The sequence below is a fragment of the Hyalella azteca genome, unplaced genomic scaffold (assembly GCF_000764305.2).
Source record: "Hyalella azteca isolate HAZT.00-mixed unplaced genomic scaffold, Hazt_2.0.2 contig14284, whole genome shotgun sequence".
In the NCBI taxonomy this organism is placed as follows: Eukaryota; Metazoa; Arthropoda; class Malacostraca; order Amphipoda; family Hyalellidae; genus Hyalella; species Hyalella azteca.
In genome coordinates this window covers 229089-251592 of record NW_025944175.1, presented here as the reverse complement: position 1 = coordinate 251592, position 22504 = coordinate 229089, and the positions used below count along the sequence as shown (strand labels likewise).

The 22504-nt window shown below is 38.0% G+C and overlaps 1 protein-coding gene across 1 annotated transcript in view; it reads left to right on the top strand.

Annotated features, from left to right (window-relative positions):
- The window catches only part of LOC108675129 (hemicentin-2), a 50974-nt gene that overhangs the window by 10309 nt on the left and 18161 nt on the right, over nucleotides 1–22504 (top strand). Inside the window, exons 2-6 of the mRNA XM_018163115.2 lie at nucleotides 18107–18233; nucleotides 19138–19373; nucleotides 19785–19898; nucleotides 20286–20492; nucleotides 22072–22211. Coding sequence (XP_018018604.1) covers nucleotides 18107–18233; nucleotides 19138–19373; nucleotides 19785–19898; nucleotides 20286–20492; nucleotides 22072–22211 — 824 coding nt within the window. The remainder of the gene's footprint in view (nucleotides 1–18106; nucleotides 18234–19137; nucleotides 19374–19784; nucleotides 19899–20285; nucleotides 20493–22071; nucleotides 22212–22504) is intronic.

Here is a 22504-nt window from a genome sequence, read left to right as displayed (position 1 = left end):
GAAACTTGTGCAACTCGCCACTACCGAACATATAAAGTTAATACCTGTTTTTGAGGGGTAATTAAACCAAAACAGCCTCGTAGACAACGCTTTGTCTTTAATATCAATGTAACAGAGATAATTATAAGAGATATTCAACTTTTATTATTATTACAGGTATTGACATTAAGTCCTCTGACGTCATAGTCAAAAATAGATTGAGTATAGAAGACCAATTTCGCACGCTTGCAAGACTAGCCAGTTCAACCTATCACCTTTGAGCTTTCAAGATGTCCTTGAAAGGTTTCACACTTGCCACGACCTTGCCACGAAACCACGACCTTGGACACTTGCTATTTAATGCTCTTAATCAACAAAACAATATAACAGAAAAATAAGATTTCATGTGTCAGTCGCAAGCTAAAAATATCTACACATTATTTAATCAGATTCTAATAATATAAAATATGGAAAACAAAAGTTTGATTTTCAGAGTTCAGTCCAATCAGCGTCCTACGTACGAAAGAATTTCTCACAAAATATGTATTCAGTCACATGTGTAAGATTTTTCTTCTCAAATTATATAAACATAGCATCTCGATGATACATATTTCTAATGAATAATTAATTTGATACACGTATTCTCCAGTAAAATTTAGTATTTAGAAAGTTATCACGCAATTTTTGCCTTGTTGTTTGGCTATAGTGCATTTAATTTATATCACTGTTACACTGGCGGAATCTAGCTGAATTTAGAATGAGAGAATGAGATATCCGAAGGTGAACCTTCAATTTTACTGCCACTATTCGATTGATCATAATTGGTGTTAATGTCATTGATTTTCCGAAAGTGATAAATAATGCGCAATAACAGAATCACAAAAAAATCCAAGTGAACTGTAAATCATCATAATAAATGTAAGTAATTTAAAAATAAATGTTAATTCATTCCCTCGAAAAAATTTCATTCAATTATTCTTAAAAAAATAATCGGTTTAATTTTAATTTTCTTTGTTGAAGGCTTCCATGCACTTACGAACCTTCAGCAGCACGCGCGTCCTCGTCATCACCAGGTCCCGAGTTTAGCTGAAGTAGGCAGACATTTTTGATACAATTTTGTCGCCATCTGCCTATATATTCTTATTGGATATTTTGTAATGAATTTTACATTGAATATTAGATTTGTTTGGAATTTTATATTTAAATTCATCTAATTAAGTTTTGTTATACCGTGGCTACCTATTTTGTTGAGCCTTTTTGGCCTCGCGTTTAAATTGTCTCACGCAAGAAGCTAAATTTTATTAAATTTTTACCTAATTTTATATTCCATCATAATGGATTTTATTTTTAATCTATTTGAGAAACGCTCATGAGCATTACAGTCCGAGCTTGGTAGTAAAACAATTTTTTTCCCCGAATGGTCGTCGGTTCCGTCAGAAAAGTTTCCCCACTCACTAGACCTCACAGGAAGTTTAACAATGGTGCGTTGTCGGGACACGCAAGCCCTGGGGAATAAAAAGCACAAGCGTTGGTAGAAACTTTAATTTGATGAGGCAAACTCTGCTGTATCTGATGAGACACAAGGCAACTTGTGGGCGGCTTTGCTTGCGATGTCAAAACGTGACTTGAATTCGTGTCCTTGCAATCAGTCATTGAAGTAGTTGTTTAACGGCAACAATTTCCGAAATGGTTGCTCAAACAACAGTTGTAGAAAAATTAAAGACATTCGGATAAAATTTCTGTATTTTTGAGCTTTTGTAGCTGATGGCACTTGCAATGAACAATCGCGTCTAAAAGTTTCTTCTGTCATGTCTAGCAAAATCTTTCCTTCTGTCATGGCGATGTTCAATCGACAACAGATTGAACTACGTCATATTGCGCTTTAGTTTGCACCGGTGTGCAGAAATAAGATAAAGAGCTCATGCAGACAATTGAACTATATTTTGGGTGAGGTGAAACATAAACATTTCTCGTTAGCATTAAAGCCCGCTCTCAGGTTTTTACCTTGAGATTCGACCAGAAAGAATTTAATCCGAGCGTAACGACTCTTAGGCAGAAGCCATAGGTAGTCCCTGAATTTTGTTAAGGATAGGTCTTTAGCAATGGAATTATGCTTCTCGATCCACGGAAAAATTACTCACTCAGAGAAGCATTATTTTTAATACAACTGACGACGATCTGTTATGCAGCTCTTATGTTTGAAATGATGGAGTCTTATTTTATAGCACCATCTTGTTTACTTTATACTCAGAAATATGTCTCAGGAAGTCGGAGCAAAGGCTTTCTTCCGCACGGGCGGGCTATCGTACGCGGCAGCAGGTCCACTTCCGATGCGTGTCGGAACAGCGGCGCTCGTTTGGACTGCAAAGCATCTCTCTCTGGCACGCGACGCCGCCATCTTGGTTTTTAGTCTGATTTTTGAAGAAATTCCTGATGGCATTTGTGAAGTAAACGTCCAAATATTCTAGTTTTGCTGTAAGGGGATAACTTAAACTTGCATCGGATCATCGTTGCGCGATAAGTTCGAATATCACGAGAAATTAGAACGTTCACTAGGCTCACTATATTTGCTTATAAGGTTACTTCTTTCGACCAAATATTGTAAACAAACTTGGTTACCTATGGTAAAAAATATGTGGTGTTTGATTGAGCTAAAGATTTATTCCTAATTGTGAATTTAACTTTATACATTTTAAATAATGTAGGCGTTAGAGCAATAGAACCACCTAATGAATAGGAATATTAAGTTACAAATCCATGAATTTTTTATTTTAATTAAAACATAATTTATATGAAAAATATGTAGTTTTATCCCTTTCACGGGTAAGTTACCATATATGATCACTTGAAATCGCGTCACAAAAAGTATCACCACGGCTTCCTGTTTGTTTTTGAGGCATCCTTATAATGCCTCAGTCAATCACTAATTATCTGACCATCGTTCTATCTATAGCATCACCAGCTGCAAAGTCCACAAATTGAAATATGAGCATTTAAATGAAGGTTTTGACTCGGACAATGGAACTGACGCTCTTTCCACATTTTCTTCAAAAGGTGGAAGTATCAATATATATATTTATTTATTTTGGCAACTTGATTAAATTTAATTAAATTAAATTTTTATGTTTCTAATTTTTCATTTGCATAAACTGAATTTTAATTATAAAGAAAAATTTTGCGCACTGATTGCATTTATTTAATTCTTCAAGTGCGATTTAAACCTTCATTAGGCAAAATTTGCAAAAATTCATAGAAATAAATATATTGTATAATACTTATTACTTTCTTGAAATGGTTTCTGAAATTTTAATTTCTGGATATTTCAATGCTTGCCCGCTAAAGGGTTAAAGACTAATTATTATCTAAATCGAGTTTTATCGCACCTTGACTATTTTCAGGTCCAATATTGAAGATTTTTGGCTTGGAGTGAGCGCACAATCAATTGCGGCAGTTCAAACAGTGCCAATTGATGGCTTACTGTCTCGGAGCTCTCAATATTGTTGTATGAATTTCGATCGACTCGGAGCTCTCAAGAAACATTAAAAACATGATAAACCTGTGAAGCTCAGTCATTACTACCTGTAAAGCTCAGTCATTATTACCTGTATAGCTCAGTCATTATTACCTGTTAAGCTCAGTCATTATTACCTGTTAAGCTCAGTCATATTATTACCTGTAAAGCTCAGTTATTATTACCTGTAAAGCTCAGTCATTATTACTTGCCTGGAAAGCTCAATCATTATTACCTGTATAGCTCAGTCATTATTACTTGCCTGGAAAGCTCAATCATTATTACCTGTAAAGCTCAGTCATTATTAATTACCTGGAAAGCTCAGTCATTATTACCTGTAAAGCTCAGTCGTTACTACCTATAAAGATCAGTCATTACTACCTATAAAGCTCAGTCATTATTACTTGTAGAGCTCAGTCATTATTACCTGTAAAGCTCAGATATTATTACCTGTAGAGCTCAGTCATTATTACTTGTAAAGCTCAGTCATTACTACCTGTAAAGCCCAGTCATTACTACCTGTAAAGCTCAGCATTATTACCTGTAGAGCTCAGTCATTATTACCTGTAAAGCTGTCATTATTACCTGTAGAGCTCAGTCATTATTACCTGCAAAGCTCAGTCATTATTACCATGCAAAGCTCAGTCATTATTACCTGCAAAACTCAGTCATTATTACCATGCAAAGCTCAGTCATTATTACCTTAAGGCTCAGGATTGACGGCTACAACAGAACTTTATAACCATTGCAGAAGTTACGACCAGGGCTACGGTTGCCGAGGAGGCGTTGAGAATAAGACGCCTACGTACGTATATCACGGCTCTCGTAAACTGGAGTGTCATCGGCCTGTGATAAAACTGACGAAATTCTTGCCGTGCCGAGCGGCCGTGCACTCGTTTGCCGGCTTTTTTATCGTCTAATTTGAGACAATTAAGCGAGACTCAGAGAGCTTGCGTGACTTTTATCTACGTGCAAGCTGTGCTGTGGCGTCCCAGTAACTAAGAATACTCGAGTAATTGCGTGACGTGTAGCTACACCAAAAATATCTCGTGCTATATTTTATTCTCTTGGCTGTGTTTTTCATTAATTTAACCGACTAATTTATTCTTTACGAATGACGGTGTTTATGGCACGGCCAGACTGGGACTTCTAAGCTCCAGTTTTGAGGAAATAATAACATTTAAAATGTTCTATTTGTTCATATATATCAAATGATTACCTCTGGTGACTTGTGTAATAGCGCAAATTTTTCACATCAGCCAAGCAGAAATATAATTATATTGTTCACAAATCTACCGTACAACAGTACATCATATCCACTGTCCATGAATAATATTAGCCTTTGATGGATTCATTTAGCAGATTCATATAATAGATAGAATGTCAATAACATGGAATATTTGAAACCAATTTTTGATGCTATCGGCCTTCAATAAAAAAATTGCGATCTGTTTGCACTCTGGAGGTGCTAGCAAATTAAGGTTAATGTCAGTAAAATTTAGATAGAACTCAGTCAAACTTTAAACTAATATGGAAACATAAATTTGGAGCTCTGATGTTTCAAGAATAAATACATCCTATAGAAATCAATCGAGAAACTTAAGTTTTTGCAAGGACTTTTTTATGAACTCGGACATCCCTATACATATATTATATACGAAACGTCGTGTGCACTGCACATCAAATTAGGGTTAATGAACGAAAAAAATTGCACCTAGAAACAACGTCTGATATAAAAGTGAAGTGGTTAATGCAATTTGTTCGCATGTTTTATACTATCCCATATTTTTTATTATAACTAATTAAAAAATAATTTCTTAGCATAAATCGTGTCGCATGAGCATTGCTTTCATCATTGGAATTAACTTTTAACTGACTGGATTTATCTATACAAAAAATAAAGTAGAATGAAACTTCGTATATTTGCTAGGATTTGGGAACTTTCCCCTTGGAGACAGCGCCAGTCCATTGCAGGCTACTTTCCGTCCCTGTGTTGTGATTCCACGAGTTTAGTTTGCATGCAAGATAAATGGCCAGTGCCAGGGCAATGAGGAAATATTGCCTTCATATCAAATCAAATGGCACCCACGCCACTATCCGTTAGCCTTTGGTTCCGGGCAGTTTTCGCTGATGGTTTTTTATTGAAATGACAATATATTCGACTACCGCACGATAAAAGAACGTTTTCGAAAGAAAAATTATGAATAAGTTTTCACGCAGCAAAGCAATATAAGCAATAACGTGATGTTTTTTGGTTGACCATTTTTGTAAACTCCACTCACGTCGAGACTTGAATGCTCGAGTTTTGCTCCAGTCTCTGACAGGATGAAACATGTACGAGTTCTGCTCCAGTCTCTGACAGGATGAAACATGTACGAGTTATGCTCCAGTCTCTGACAGGATAAAACATGTACGGGTTCTGCTCCAGTCTCTGACAGGATGAAACATGTACGAGTTCTGCTCCAGTCTCTGACATGATGAAACATGTACGAGTTCTGCTCCAGTCTCTGACAGGATGAAACATGTGCGAGTTCTGCTCCAGTCTCTGAGATGATGGAACATGTAAGGGTTCTGCTCCAGTCTCTGACATGATGAAACATGTAAGAGTTCTGCTCCAGTCTCTGACATGATAAAACATGTACGAGTTTTGCTCCTGTCTCTGACATGACGAAACATGTACGAGTTCTGCTTTAGTCTCTGACATGATGAAACATGTACGAGTTCTGTTCCAGTCTCTGACATGATGAAACATTTACGAGTTCTGCTTCAGTCGCAGAATGAAACAGAACAAATAAACATGTAATTTCGCCAACTATTAGATTTTCATTCGGGAACTTAGCACATTCACTTTGCGAGCGGTCTCGCCGAATATGACGAGTTCTAGTACAGAGAAAATTTGCAAATTGGACGACACAATCTTAGTCGAGCCGATTAATTCAAATGAATCAAGAAGAGTTTGAGTTACTATAGCTTAATCAGTTAAGTAATGTGATTTTTCAACATCGCTATGGTACTATGCAAGAATTTTAAAATTGTTTTATTCTACTCATAAACAGGATGTTGAGATATCTAATATATTATGCTATACACATTACATTCAAGTCATCGTTCTAAAACGTGTTACAAATTTTATTTTCTTGTTTTAAGAAAGGTAAGCCAACTATTTTGTTTAACTTGAAAAGAGAAACCTATCCTCGTTCCCCTACTCATATAAATTGGACGATTTTACGTCAGGGAATGCAACATATGCGGTCATATAAACCATTTCCAAATATGTTGATTTCCAAACCCTTTCCAAATACCAGCATGATAATTTACTTATTTCAAATAATTATACGAAATTCAAAATGTTGAGCTAGTTAACGCCCAATTAACTAATACGTAATTGCAACATTACTATTGCATGATGGCGCAGATGGCAAAAACATCGGTTGTTTACAATGCGATCGGTCGAGCCTCAATTTCGGCATTCGCTTGTAATGTCCTCAGCAAAGGCACAAACGCGACACAAATCATAATTAATTTTTAGTGTTTGTCAACATATTGAGCGCTCCATTTATTCGAGGAGGAGGCTGACTGAAGTTCCATCAAGAGTTCAGAAGGTGTATTTATCATTTATCCTGAACAGACAAGTCAGTGTTCGTGAAATGCCTTACAAAATATAGTATATTTTTTGTTTCTCTATTTCTTTTTTTTTCAGGCCTAATAAACTTCTTAAGACCCTATAATAAGATTCACAGAAATCAGCATAGAACAAAGAAGGTTAATTCGCCTGAACAATTAGAGAAATTGGATTTTACTTATCGGGTTAGTCAGGATTTTACTCATTAAAAAATTTCCTAGAAAATTCAATTGTGGTCAACCTTCCTATATAACGAATACTAATTCAGATTTTAGTTCAAAGGCTCAAAAAGTTATTACCCTCAACTAACATATTGAGCAAATAAATTACAACTTCAGCTAACAAGATGTACCATCATATTTAATAATGATGCAAGGACATCAAATAACAAGCAATCAAGAACATCGAATAACAAGCTATTCACGTAGTGAACAGTTCAATTGCGCTTTCATGGTTTCAATCTATTATTTGGCAGTAAGACTACGGTTTATATTAATTCAACATAGTTTCATTCGAAATCTCTGCCAGCAAATTATATATCCCGAAATTTCCGGTTGAAATTGCTTTGTTGTCTTTCAGCGTTTCCAGTATGCTGTGGGAGCCTCATGGGACGTACAAGTTCAGAAAAGAAGGCTAATTGAGGTTATGCAGAAATAAGTCACATGTCTAGTGCACACTGCGAGTTATTTCAAAACGTGACAACAGTCATGAACAACATAATGTCCCTTTCTTATATATATAGCATTCGAAAGAATTGGGGCTAATTATTTTTTTTTCTGAATTCTGTATCAAGAACACGAGAGCACATTAATCATGTTTGAACATTGGCTCAAAGGCTGCATCGCCTGTATACTTACAATTAATTTTTATTCCATGCAATTAACTTCTCCATTAGGCAACATTATCTCATCCATTAACATTATAAGAAATGACTGCAAGCTTCGCTATTCTTCAAACAGCATCGAACGTCGTTTGAACAATGGGAACGCTTTGTGGCTTACACTCACCTCCCTTCACGTATGCAACCGACATGTGAGCTCCACCTTAATTAGTATGCATGACGGTATTGTTCCCTTCAGTTATCAACAAATAAAATCTTTAATAGTGTATGATAGAAAAATGACAGTCTTAACTCGGTCACATTTTCCTCATGGCTTACCTTTGATAGAAAAATTTTAATGACAATCGAAATACTAGTCATGAGCCCGAACAACGGAGCATTATAGCTTTTCTGTACAATGTCGCATCAGGAAAACCTTGCAAAACACTTCAGCTCCACGAGCCCAGACAATACAGCGAGCCTTCATCGGCAAAAAGTTATCGGTATGAAGTCTTCATCGGCAAGCGCGCCGATAACTATGTAGCTAGTATATTAGCTGCTCACTACACGCCTATGTTAAGATAATTTTGGCCAATAAAATAATGTTAGATCTGATGCTCTCAATCTCAGTTATGATACGATTACATTGATACGCACTTTGAAAATAGTATACATAATGTTTCATGCTGAAAGCAGGCATTCGATCCAAAATGGTTGACGTTAAAAGATGCAAAGAAAGTAGAGGATTATTATTATTTTATTTACTTTCACAGGCATTACACTGTCCAAAGTACAATAACTTTACAAGCGAGTATTTTTGTGAGTATTTTTTTCAAGAATTTGAGCAAAAGAGAAGACAACTCCTAACAGGTAAAACTATCATTCGTTGACAGTTAACAATTGACAGGCTTCATAAAATATTATATACAGGGCAGGATCCAGATGGTGCTGCACCACGCTACAGATTTTTAGGCTGCTGTTGCCACACTTATATTATCAATAAAGAAATTTACTCGTTCAAAAGGCACCATTGCAATGTTATTAATATGAGAATTGAAATTGAGCTTAGTTGCTGGGTAATGCAACAGATAATCCTGTTCGAGTTAGAAATAACCTAAATTTGAAGTGGGTCAATATTCGGTAGTCGAAGGCCGACATTTTGACGATTTTAACAGGCGCTCTGGTACTGAGGACCAATGGGCAACGCTTTTTGCTCTCAGAAAAAGTAATGGATCCTATTGCCAATTGTGATACACTTTAGTGCCATGCACCTGCTGGGGAATAGTATCTACAAATCAGGAATTATTATTTTTATCAATGATAATTATTCAATTTGCTTTTAGAGTTTTCCGTTTTCGTTCCAACTTGCCCGGTAATTGGCATCATTTTTCTATATTTTGTTCAGTCATGATTTAGTTACGCGCTGGTAAGGACTTCTACATGCCCTTATACATACCTGTTCGCGTTCTTGAAATATGTGTGAAAACTCAGTGCTTTATATGAACTGAACCTGTACGACAGGGAATTACACGAGTGACAGAGGTGGTCCTAATATGCAGCAGCACGAGTGGCGAGCGGACGAAGCACCGATGTGCCTTTTCAGCTGGCCTGGCTTGGCCTATCAAGATGTTCCACACAAGGTGAAAACTGCATAGCTATTGGGACAAAACCTCACTCATTTCTTTGAGAGTGGATGTGCGTTTAAGTAATACGAAATTCGTTTATGCGATGCAGACAAGGCATCATGGCAATGGATATGTGATTCCAAGCAATGTGGGAAAAGTTTTGGAAGTGCTTCTGTCTGACAGCAGCGAACTCAATGGAAACTATGCAGCACATCAAAGCTCGGCATGTAGCAGAGTGAACGACTTCTTAGCGTAACAGCGTGAACCGAGCCTTTAATGGTCGTTTCAGAGTCGTTTTGAGACGGTAACACGGCCGTATTACGTAACTTAAGTTGTTATTGTGCCTTGAACTTTGCTTAAAGAAGTTTTGAGAGGCTGAGACTATCAACAGCTCCCCTTAGAGGCATCACCTTGACGATTGGATAAGAGAGTTGCGTTGTTTCACGGGAGTTTGAGGATTTCTTGAAGTTGCCATTCTTGCTGAATGAATTTTTTGAGCTGGCCATTACGAAGTTAAAATATTTCATGAGACGCCACTTTGAAGGAGCCTTGAGTTTCGTGATGGTAGGATAGGATCTCATGCGGCTTATGCATCGAGCAGCAAATTGTAATTATTGTTTTTTTTTTGGGAAGGGTTGCACGTGCCATGGAGTTTCAAATGAGTTAAGGCATTGTGGACTAAAGTTTGTAATGCTGGGAAATATTATAATCCAAGCTTAATTTTTATCCGAAGTGTTAACTATCGAACGTCGCTGAAACGTTCATAGATCTTTCAATAGTAACGTTTTATTGTCTTGAAGATTTTCCTTGCGTGCGCTCATTGAGTTTCATGAAAACTCTTGGAGTTATTTTTAACTCATGAAAACGTTCAAATATATTATGGACTCGCGTTTAAAATTTATGGGACATTAAATGTACACACGTTTCATAATATTCCATTGGGAATATTGTCGTGTTATTTACTCAATTCGTGAATCGTGTTCAAGATCGGCTGTTTTACTAAATTATTACATGATTATATTATTATCTCCGTCTCTATATCAAGAGTTTTTCGGTCCAGGAGTCTGGGTTTCTAGAGAAATGATGGCTCTGCATAATGATTCTTTTTTTGATAATACTCGTAAATTTCATTATAGTTTTCTAACTCTTTTTGCTACGTTGATGAGTAACAACTTGGTGAGGTATAAAAATATTCTGCAGTAGTACGAATTTCGATTCCTTGCTTCCGACACGGTGGCTTTTTTGTAGATGATTATTTGGCCTGAAGTTTCCTAAAGAAAACTGTTCTTTCATCACATTATGTCCTTTCATTTCTCTTGTGGACGTTTTTCTCCGGCCTGATGTGTCGTCATTTCTTGATGTAAAGCTCGTTAATCTGATCAACGCAGTTTGAAGGCAGGAATGCTTTAGTGATTAAGGATTTCCTGCGGCCCTTGCATCGAGAGTCGCCCAACAAGCATACGGTGCAGAGGCGTCGCATACGGTCGAGGTGATGCAGAGGCGTCGCATACGGTCGAGGTGATGCAGAGGCGTCGCATACGGTCGAGGCGTCACAGGAAGGCTTTTAGTTGGATTAATTTGGTGCCCAAATGACGCCCCGCTGGGCACGTCGTGCGTTTGAGCGACAATGTCTCCCTGAAGGAACACCGAACCGAGGAGTCACTCCGCGTTATTGCGACTAAGCAGAGTTCGACGAACACAATCACCCTGGGGCGACACGGATAAAACCTCAGTACATTGTACTCTCTTGTTCTGGTCTCATGTGCGTTCTGGTTGAAAAGTTAAACTGGGTGCGTTTGCATTCTTTTGAACAAAATTGCGTAATGGGTAAAGTTAACCTTAGTACTTTTCATCCACTTGTTATGGTATAAATTGCGTACTCCATAAAATGAAACGTGAGTACATTCAATTTGTTGTTCTGTACTAAAGCCCGTACTCGGTGTAATGAACCTCAATACTTTCTATCCTGTTGTTATGTACTAGATTGCAGACTCGGTAGAGTAAACCTAAGCACATTATATCCTATTAATCCTTCTTTAAGCCACAAAAGTTATAAAGTTAGTGTCACTCTGACAGTCATTTGTGAATCAAAAGCGTCAAAACGCTCGTCCAGAATCGCATTACAAAGCTCGGGATGACCCAAGAATATAGGTGATAAATTCTTATCGCTAAAGTTACGAAAACTCACTCATAATATGTTGGCAATTGTTTCTTACTATTATCGAGTGCCGTGCCATAAGTCGTATTACCTCATGCGATTATTTGAAGTGGAATTTGCATGACTGCCAAACAAACATTTTCAAATTCACCACACCCATCATGATTTAACTAACGATAAATGACATGAACTTATTTGGAAATATTTATTGTCATGAGAAATGATTAAAAACTTTATCCTCACATCCAGGCAACGCCCATTATTATATAAACGCCCATTATATATAAAGCCGTAAAAGTAGACCTGAATGCGATCAACCTCAGTTGCTACTTTATTTCAAGTATGCAATGTTGAACAAGCAGGATTAAACGTCACATCTACTGGCTTGTAATGCCAACTGGAACAAACCACGCAGTCTGAACTTGACGACGTGGAGTTTGCTTCATCCTTGCCTTTTGCAACCAATTAGTAGGATTTATTAGAATATTTCGGTAAGAATATCTAGGACTTATTCGAAGCAAGAATGGGAAAGCAAACCATTGTCTTGAATTTAGTATCAAGCGAGCGGTTGACGATCTACGATCGCGGCACGTGAGATCATCACAGGATAAATCTCCTCGGCTTGTGTGTGGCTAAGCTGCGGAATGTTGACCGTGAATATTCTACCAACTATGAGCTGAGTTGTTATTGTAAACGCTGGCTACTGAAGGTGAATCTCGAAAGATTCTCTCACTACAGAGCTCATTTGTTGTTCGGCTTCTTCCTGGCAAACAATAAATTTTAAGTCGATACGGTAATCAAACATTTGCTGTAAAGAGCACCACAGACATGCAGCTTTTAGGTCGTTTTGTATAACATATTTACGGTCATTGGCATATTGCGACGAAATAACTTTTTGTGCTGTAAAAGTTTCGCGCTGTGAGAAGTTTGTGGTACAAACTATTTTTCACCTATCAAGTTAGGTGCATACTCAACTGGTTAGAAGTTATTTTCTCCGTGCGAATGCTTCGATCATTACATCCACAATTCTATCATATGAAGGATTGTTAAAGAATCAAATTCGATGGAGATCTAATTAATCAACTCTTATCTACTGTCGGTAATAACCTTAACGGTACACTCGAGTTCAGCAAAGGCAAGCGTGCCAAGATGCTTCACAGACTGCTGATCAAAGATGCACGCAGACGCGTCGAGTGCGCTTCCGTGCCCCGTTTATAACCGGTCAAGCTACTCCAGCTTGACCGGTTAACCGGTCTACCCGAGACAGCTCCACTTACAGGGGGAAATGCAAAGTTTGGGACGAAATTATAAGCGAACCGTAACCGCAGTCAGCAGGCTACTTATTTGACAAGCACCGTGACGGCAGTCAGGTTAGTATAGTTGACTATATATATATAGCACCGTGACTGTATTTCGAATACCTTTATTTACTGGAGCTGGAGCGCTCAGCTTGTGGGCTGTGTGCTAAATTCTATTAGAAATCAGAGAAATTTCTATTATTTGTCCTAGAAGTTGATTCTTATACATTTCGCCTTCACGAAATTCCAATTTTACCCTTATGTTGTTTGTTATTAATATTTTTTCACGCAATGTGTGACCATTTGCACTCATCAAGAATTTAAAACCAATTAAGAATTTATTTGTCTAACCGCAACGTTTCTTCAACTTTAACCTTTAGTTCTATTTAATTCTAATTTAAATACTTTAGGGAGCGCGGAATGATAAATTTATTCAAATCAACGTCTAAATTCTTCAAACCGAACCTGAATCTTTTGGTTTCAACGCGGCAACTTTTTGCCGCGTGACATCTGCCAGGCCTGGCGGGAATTTTTTCACCAGGTCGGCAGCTCAAGACTCCGATGTTCGGTCTCGTCCTAAATAAGTCCGGAGGCAGGAAGTCAATAATGAAGCTCAGTTGGATTTGCGGAGGCATCTTTAGTCCGACTGTCTCATTTGCAGCGGATTAGGCCTCAGTAATTACAGTAAGGAGCTCCAAGAGGCCACACTCCAGCACGATTCTGCAGGACTGCGTCTCAGCTACACCGAGAACATCTCTTAAATTAAGCCTCCAGTGCACCGACTTTATATTACCGCCGTTGCAGAGGCCGTGTAAAACATGCGCATTTGCTACGATATTTGAAAAATTTATTATTGATTCGTTTCTACTAAAAAAAATAAAAATTTTGAAGCAATTAATCTACGAAACACAGTCCATTCATCTACTACCGACATCAAGTTTTATATTATGACGAATAATTTATTTTCCTTTCCCGCAAAAATCCACAATTTTTTATTACCCAAATTCAATATTGTTTGACAAAATTAACGTTCATTCATTGACGACTGTTCAAAAGTGTATTGGTCCATTCATTAATATCTATGATTGAAAATGTCATAGTGGTTCGTCTTGGCAGACGACGGTAAAGTTTTCATGCTAGAGAAGCAGGAGTCTCCGTAAACATGTGGTGAAGGCTTCGGTCCTGCTGAAAATTTTTAAGGTCGAACGAGCTGCACTTTAAAGGGCAGTAAATCCGCAAGTGACCCAAATGTGAAGAACGACTATTATTCATCCCTGAGAAACACACGAACTTCTCAAAAATTATGGTAATATTGGTTAGTTACGCGTTGCGGTCAGCTGAAAGTTCGTTCTATTTCATCGCAGCAAGGATGGTACTGTGATACACATTAAAATTTTAATTATGGGTCTAGAACTCTTCACTAGCGGGAAGTTTTATCCTTTGTAGCAATATACACTTGCACAACTGATGGGTAAACAGTATTTTATACGTCATACAAATAATGTGTCTCTAAATAAATAAAAGCTGTACATGTAGGAGAGCTTGGACGAGTTCCTACATGTCAATACGCTGCGCTTGTAAGCTGAATCTTGGCCAGACTTTGCGCCTGATTGCTGTGGAAGTTGATCGAAACAACCCTCATCGCCACAGACATGTTGAGAGCAAAAATACGAGGTTAATCGTGCAACTCCATCGCTTATGGACTTAGTCAGAGGAATTAACATCGCTATCGGGACTACAGTTGCTGGGATGACCAGCTAGTTGGGCTGCAGTTGCTGGGATGACCAGCTAGTGGGGCTGCAGTTGCTGGGATGACCCGCTATTGGGACTACAGTTGCTGGGATGACCAGCTAGTGGGACTGCAGCTGCTGGGATGACCCGCTATTGGGACTACAGTTGCTGGGATGACCAGCTAGTGGGACTGCAGCTGATAGGGTGATTGGCCCTCGTTTATTCGAGTCGAGAATAGAAATTCTTTCATTTACTACCTCCATTCCATTTGAATTGTAAGCAAATTGAAATGTTTGGATGAATAATGAATCTTTGGTACGAAATTTATTACTTGTTGCCATAAATACCCTAGATGAAATTGGCAACTTATGAGTCGTATTCTTTCTGGCCACTTTTGATAATGAAAAATCAAAGCATTTAATTAAAAAATCGAGCAGTAAAAAATCACGCATTAAATGTACCTGCTAAGAGTTAGCATCACTAACTAAGGCCTTAACATCTCAAATCAAAGGATGTTTAAAAAAAATCGGACGAAGATAACCGAAAAATATGGTTTTCACATACAAATCATCACCATCAGGAACTAGTTTTTAAATGCAATTTCAATTTCAAACTTTTTTCAAGTTTTCTTAAATGCAGAATTTTTCGAAAATGATTGCACACGCAAAGTGGCTTAGCTCAAACGATTCCAATTTTAGTTTTAGCTTGATGCTTTTTATTAGCATTAAGAAAATATCTACGAACGTTGTTCAAAGTTAAACAAACAATAATTTCTCGAAGCCACTATGGGATCACAGGATCGGCCTTGTCGTATCTAGCCCTTCAAGAATTATTGTACCTTTTCCGTGGAATCGCATCAGTTCTTTGGAGACTCCGATACCGTGTGATCTTTATTGATAGCTCCAGACCGGTCAAGATTCTTTAGGTTTTTCGACTCCCTGCGATGCGGACAAATGGTTTGTAATCTCACGAGAGAGTCGCATCGTTTCTCTACCGGCGTGAACTGTGTCAGGCACTTCAGTGACCTAAACTTTTGAACCATTCTTTATTTCTATCTAAATAATTCCTAGATTTCAGAACTCGATTCAAACGTGATATTGTTTATTTTAAATTCATTCAATAATATTAGATCATATCGTGAATCATGCAATATATTTACTGTACCTGCCGAGATGAAAAATTGGACCTGCTCTTATTTTTCTCCCAATGTTCCGTGGGAGTTGACACGCTGCTCCATCAATCACTTGCAAATATCAAGCCTTCTTCTCGGTTCCACTATTCGGAAGTGCTAAGATGGCTTGCCTGATCTTATTTACATTCGAACTCAGCAGCTGCAAGCGAGTTAATTCTAGAATACTTCCTTCCGAATTTTATTTTACTGAGAATACGATGATTGAGTGATGGAATATAAAAATCATAAACACTATATAATAATATAATACTAGGTGGTGACGCACGTGAACTTGACTCCGATAATACCTACGTTTGTTAATTATGTGTTACTGATGCATTAAATCGGTAATAAAAGAACGAAGACTTTTGATCTCACATCCCGTATTTAACTCTCTAAGAAATAGGAAAAGTTCCCACTCCCGTAATCAGTTTTTGGGAAGCGATTTAAATCTTCAATTAATAGCCCTCAAGCTGCCTCTTGAATGCGCTGGATTTTTCGAATCACGAGCCCCCAGCCAATATTATTACGGGGACGAGTTTTCCGTCCCGACGATTGCCAACTGACTTAGCATTTTGATTGAGAGATTAGCATTTTAGGCTTCGTAATTAGAGAAATGCCGAGAGATCTTATTAGAATTCAAACTTAATTTGCATTCTTTCAAATTGACTGCGGAAAGTTCAGAGTGATTCCTGATATAAAACTGTGGAGATCAACGTAACTCTTTTAGAACTGTTATTGTCCTCTCTGTCGGGGTCGGAGAGCTGAGAGTTCAGAGCGTCCAAGCGGAAAAACTGCATCTTGTTTTGCGTGCACTCGCCGGCAACAAGGGGAGACTCGCAAACATTTCATTTCACTTCAGCATTTTCCCGCAATCTGCCATGGAATCAAATGTATTCTGCATCTGAGGCTTCAACACGATAAAAATTGCAGCTTTTTCCAAACGAGATTATGAATGTGCGTGGGCGTATGTTCGAAACAGTCATCAGTGACGTGCCTTTGGCGCAGTAATTTTGTGAAATGAACTAATTTCTTTTTAAATTGTCAATGTACCACAAATTGAATACCAATGTACTCATTGGTTGCCATGAATACTTTAATGCAATAATTTTCAATTAAAGTTATGAGTGGAGCATCGTTTTTTTCTAATTGTCGACATGCCATGTAGAAATAGCATTAGTTCACGACTTGAGCATCCATACGTCGCACCTGTTGATAACCTCGGACCCAAAACTCTTCCAAAACATAATTTTTTTAAATTAAAGCAACTGATCTCAATACATTGCATTTTAATTCATTGAACGCTACTGCACCCAAATTAATATTCATGAAATAACCAATCATTATTATTCACTGCCGCATGTGACGCAACATTCATAAGTTCCAGGCCCACGCAGACATCGAACGCGCATAATTTGAATAATTTGCAATTCTGCATCCGACGAAACAATTTTGAATTGATTGGTCCTCATGCCGCGCAGCAAAGCTATCGTAACTTGACAAACACAATAACAAATTTTTTTAATATTAATGATTCAAAACTAGGGAACGGTGTGATAAAATATTGTGATATTTTCCATTGGGAGTGAATTGGGCACGTGAGACCAATAGTCGGGATGTGGTGTCCATACTCATGTCCGCGAGATCGAAGAAAGTAGCAAAAATATCTCTAGCATTGGTGATTACTATAAACTTTTGAACAGGTTAATATTCATTAACCTGTTTTTAAGTTTAGCTCTTCGCTTAGATGACCATAATAAATTAATCTAGACGCGGGAAAATTTTGAAAATACGGTGCTTTTGTATTGCACGCTTTGATGACTATCGTTGAAACCCCGAATTTGCAATAAAATCAAATAGGAGTCAAATATTTTAGCAGTTATTTAATATAACCGCAAATTGGATCGCACAAAACACGTATATGAATTTCGAAAACTCGTTAAATAAATAAATAAATTAGACAGTTACTTTACAGTACACAATCAAGAAGCACGAAAGTTGTCCATTCGACTGTCTCACCGCCACTGAAAATATTATGAGAGGAATTAATATATTAGTTATATATACTAATATACTACTAAAATTATTATGAGAGTAATTAGTATATTGGTACGTTACCAATATGCTACTAAAATTATTATGACAGTAATTAGTATATTGGTAATAAATGCAGCGTTTGTGTTGTTGTCAGTGCTGAGCGTCACGGGCGTCGCAGGGCAGACGTCGCGGCTGCCGTGCCCGCTTACACCGCGGTCCTCTGGCGACGTCCCGAAGCTGGTGCTGTGGTACAGAACGGGGGACAGCGCCCCCATCTACAGGTGAGGGGGGGGTGGGGGGGGTGCTGTGGTACAGAACGGGGGACAGCGCCCCCATCTACAGGTGAGGGGGGGGGTGCTGTGGTACAGAACGGGGGACAGCGCCCCCAAAACGACAAAAGTTTTCAATTAGTGTAAATTATCAACTTTTCTGGAAGTGAAACAACAAAAAATGCAGTCAACGGTTTAATAAACATTTTCGATCGATTAGGATTGAGGCATTTCGTTTGGCAAATTATTTTTCTTTCCAGAATTTGGGGAGCAAATTTCGTCAACATCTCAATTTTAGTGACAGACGAAAAAAAATCCTTGTGAATTAGATCGTTTAACATCCTACCAATTGCCCTGAAATTTAAATCCAGAAAAAGAATTATATTTTTCTTCCATTCTTTTCCATTTTTAACCCTTTAGGAATGGCCTTAATTTCAAGCAATTGTAGTTCACGGGTAGTTATGCTTGCACCCAGAGACCATATGAGGCACGTATCAATAGATATCTTCTGATTAAATTAAACTTCAAGTTCTAATTCTCGAACTCGAGTTCTCTCACACATGAAGACAAAGAGATATACTTGCAGTTAATAACTTGTTCGGAAATTTAGGTTTTTATAGGGTTCATGAAATATTTTAACTTAAAATGTGCTTTATCATACAATCTCCTTTCGATATCGAAAACTAGTTATTTATTCCCAAGATGCCCATACAATCATTGGTATCCTTTGCTATTCATTGTTATTTTACCAGGGAAACTGGAACATTTAGGGTAGATCTCCGGAGAAGAGCAAGTCAACTTACAAACCTCAAACTTTATTCTTATTCGAACCCAGTCTTGATACTTCCATTAAAACATATTTAGCAACATTAAAAAATTCTCAACTTGTTAAAGCCTGCATAATTTATCCCCATAGTCAAGACGGCAGGAGCAAGCAAGAGTCCAGCCCTAAGCAGTACGGCAAGGGTTCACAGGACCAGGTTTTCTCGAAGCCTCTGAGCAGAAAATACGACCTCCAATTAACGCCAAGTCATCACTCGGCAACGCTAACTCTACGGCACACAACGCCACTTTCCGCGGGCCTTTACGAGTGCAGAGTTGACTTCTACAGGTCACCGTCGCACACCAACTTTGTTAACCTCACAGTTATAGGTCAGCTTGCGTTTTATGTGAACATTTCGTATTTATTACGGGCAACTTCACTTCTTATTTTTATTTTGTAAACAAAGCAGCCAAACTTTAAAACATTTTAGAGTTCGGTATTTTTTTCCTCAAGATATAATTTATAGTTCGACAATTCACCTTCTGTTAAATAGCACCATTCATTCTAAAAATGAATTATTTTATACATTTCTGCCCAGTAATTGTTAGCAATTCAAAGTTATCTGAATAAAAACTGGTGATATTTTTCAGTTTCACCATAACTGAATAAAAACTAATGTTTTTTTGGCAATGCATTTGGATGTTTTCAATCCAAATTTCAATCACACGTCTTGTAATTTTGTATTTAATCATTATTTGTCTTAATGACCATTTCTTATACCCCCCATACTCCCCGCCCAGAGCCCCCCGTGAGACTCTCGGTGCTGGATGGGGGCGGTCTCGCCCCCCGTCAGGGCAGGCTGGGCCCCTACACTGAGAACGCCCCCGTCAGCCTCGCCTGCACGGCCGTAGGCGGTCAGTTCACTCGTAGCTATAGCATAACTGTGCTTGCATTTTGTTTCATAAGCTATTATAGTTAATGATTTTCACTTAATTCTCGAATTTATTACTTAGTTTTAACAAATACAAACTTAAAAATTAGTTTTAGTACTAAATTTTTAGATCAGATTTGTCAACTGAATGACTGCGTTTGACCTTTGAGGGTGAAACCTATTTTCACTTCTCACCTTACGCAGAATAAATATTTATTCGATAAGCTTTATTCAATTTATAAGCAATTTATTCGCTAGTGCTTTAATTCAATGTGAAACCTGTTTCATCAATGGTTTGTTATTTGGAATGTAGAGAAATTTTATTTTCAAATTTACCAGTCATGATGAAATTATTGATAATTCATATCAGGAGACCCACCGCCGTCCCTGACGTGGATAAGGGACGGTGACGTGACTCTTGACGAGAGCTACGAGGCAGGGGACGAGGGGGAGACGAAGAACACATTGACGATCGAGCAACTCACGCGCGACTGGCGCAACTCGACGCTCACTTGTCTGGCGTCCAACTCAGACCTCGTCGCTCCCCTCACACTCACCTTCGTCCTCGACGTCATTCGTAAGCAGCGAACAAAAACGCGAAGGGCCAAGAAAACATATGAATCGAATCATCGAAAATACAACAAATTTATTTAATAAGGAACAAAAACTAGCATACAAATGTTGAAAACCGGAGAATATGATTATGGTCCCCGCTCGAACGAGGTCCGTGTCGCATCCGTGCAGTCCAAAGATAGGAAGCTGGGGGAATAAGACAGGAATGCAATTTTAAATATAAGTTATAGTTAAAAGGTAATAGTTATAAGGTAATAGTTATAATCAAGTTACCAGTTGTAGGTAAGTTATCAGTTATAGAAGTTTTAACGGATGTAAGGTTCTTTTAGGATTACAAGAACAGCAGCACGCACCCCTCGATCATGAGCCAAGAACTATGACAAGTCATATGGCTCACCTTCACTATCAAGAGCGCAAGCCAGTCCCAGGGTAGGTTCCACGCTAGTAGCAGACTCCAGACGTCGGATGACAGACGTCGGATGACAGACATCGGATGACAGACATCGGATAGAACATACTGTTCGCGTTAATAATAATGAGCGTTGTTGATACTTTTCTACCGTTCGTTATGTTCACCCCAGTTACGTCATGTCATTATCGAATAAAATTGTCCAAAGTTGTCTAAATTGAAATGTTGCGGTTGAATGTTTGCTGGATTAAGGTACAAATTTTTGCGAGTCCTATAGTCAGATTTAAACTACTTTGATTAAAATTCAGCGGAGGGCAAGAATTTTGACCTCCGTATGGCGGTCACAATTTAACTTGCTGAACTATGATCAAATAACGCGTGAGCCGAGGTCGTCATGGTTTGCATCGGTCTCGGAGGTCGTCATGGTTTGCATCGTCAGGACACTAATTTTCACCCATGCTCGTGTTCAGAAGAATAGGTCTCCGTTTCTTAGAATGAACGTTACCAGTCAAAGATGACGCAATTTCTATTTATTCATAGTTGAATCCAGTGATAGTTTATGACAATATTGTAGGAATAGGTTAAGCGTCTTGTTGAGATAAACGTTATTGGCTGTATTTATCTTACCAAGCTTTTAATAGACCGATACCTATAGCCGGAGTCATTAAATTATAAATGTTGTAGGGTTTATGGTATTCGAGTAACTAGGTTATCGCAATTTATGATGATAATGACATCTTGATGAAAATTCCAATCAAAATGAGGTTATACTTATGACAATGAGCGTTTTTAGCAATCTTAGGATATAAGCTGCGGTCAATTCGCTAAGTAATGATAGGACAAGCCTATAAGTTTGGTTCGAGCGTAGCAGTCAAGATCGGAGCAGAAGCATAGTGTTGAGTGATGGAATCGTTATAGAAAATAAATTACTAAAGAACCCGACATCATGATTTCATCATACTAAGGAGCACGACTTCATGTTCTTTCCATCAACATCAAACGACACATAATTCTGAGCAGTTGGTACGCAATATCGATAATTTCTACTTCACGAAGTTATGGCCGATTATACATGTGTAAGAATCACATTCCCCCTCATCACCCTTAACGTCACTACGTTGTGATGTTGTCAACCTAGCCTCTATAATTACCCAAACACATCACTACGTTGCAGTGTTGCCCACGCGCGTGGTGATCACGGGGCCAGTGCAGGGAGGGGCGGGTGAGGTGGTCACGCTGAGGTGCACCAGTGAGGGGTCCGAGCCCCCGGCAGCGCTGTCGTGGCTCGTGAGGGGACAGGCGCTGCAGGGACAGGTGAGTCTTGGCTAATGAAAAGTCTGAAATATTTATTTGAAATGAATGAAATGTCTGAAATATTTATTTGAATGAAATGAAATGTCTGAAATATTTTTTTTAATGAAATGAAATGTCTGAAATAGTTTTTTGATTGAAATGAAATGTTTGAAATATTTATTTGAATTGAACGAAATGTCTGAAATGTTTATTTGAATGAAATGAAATATCTGAAATATTTAATTAAATGAAATGAAATGTCTGAAATATTTTTTCAAATGAAATGAAATGTCTGAAATATTTATTTGAATGAT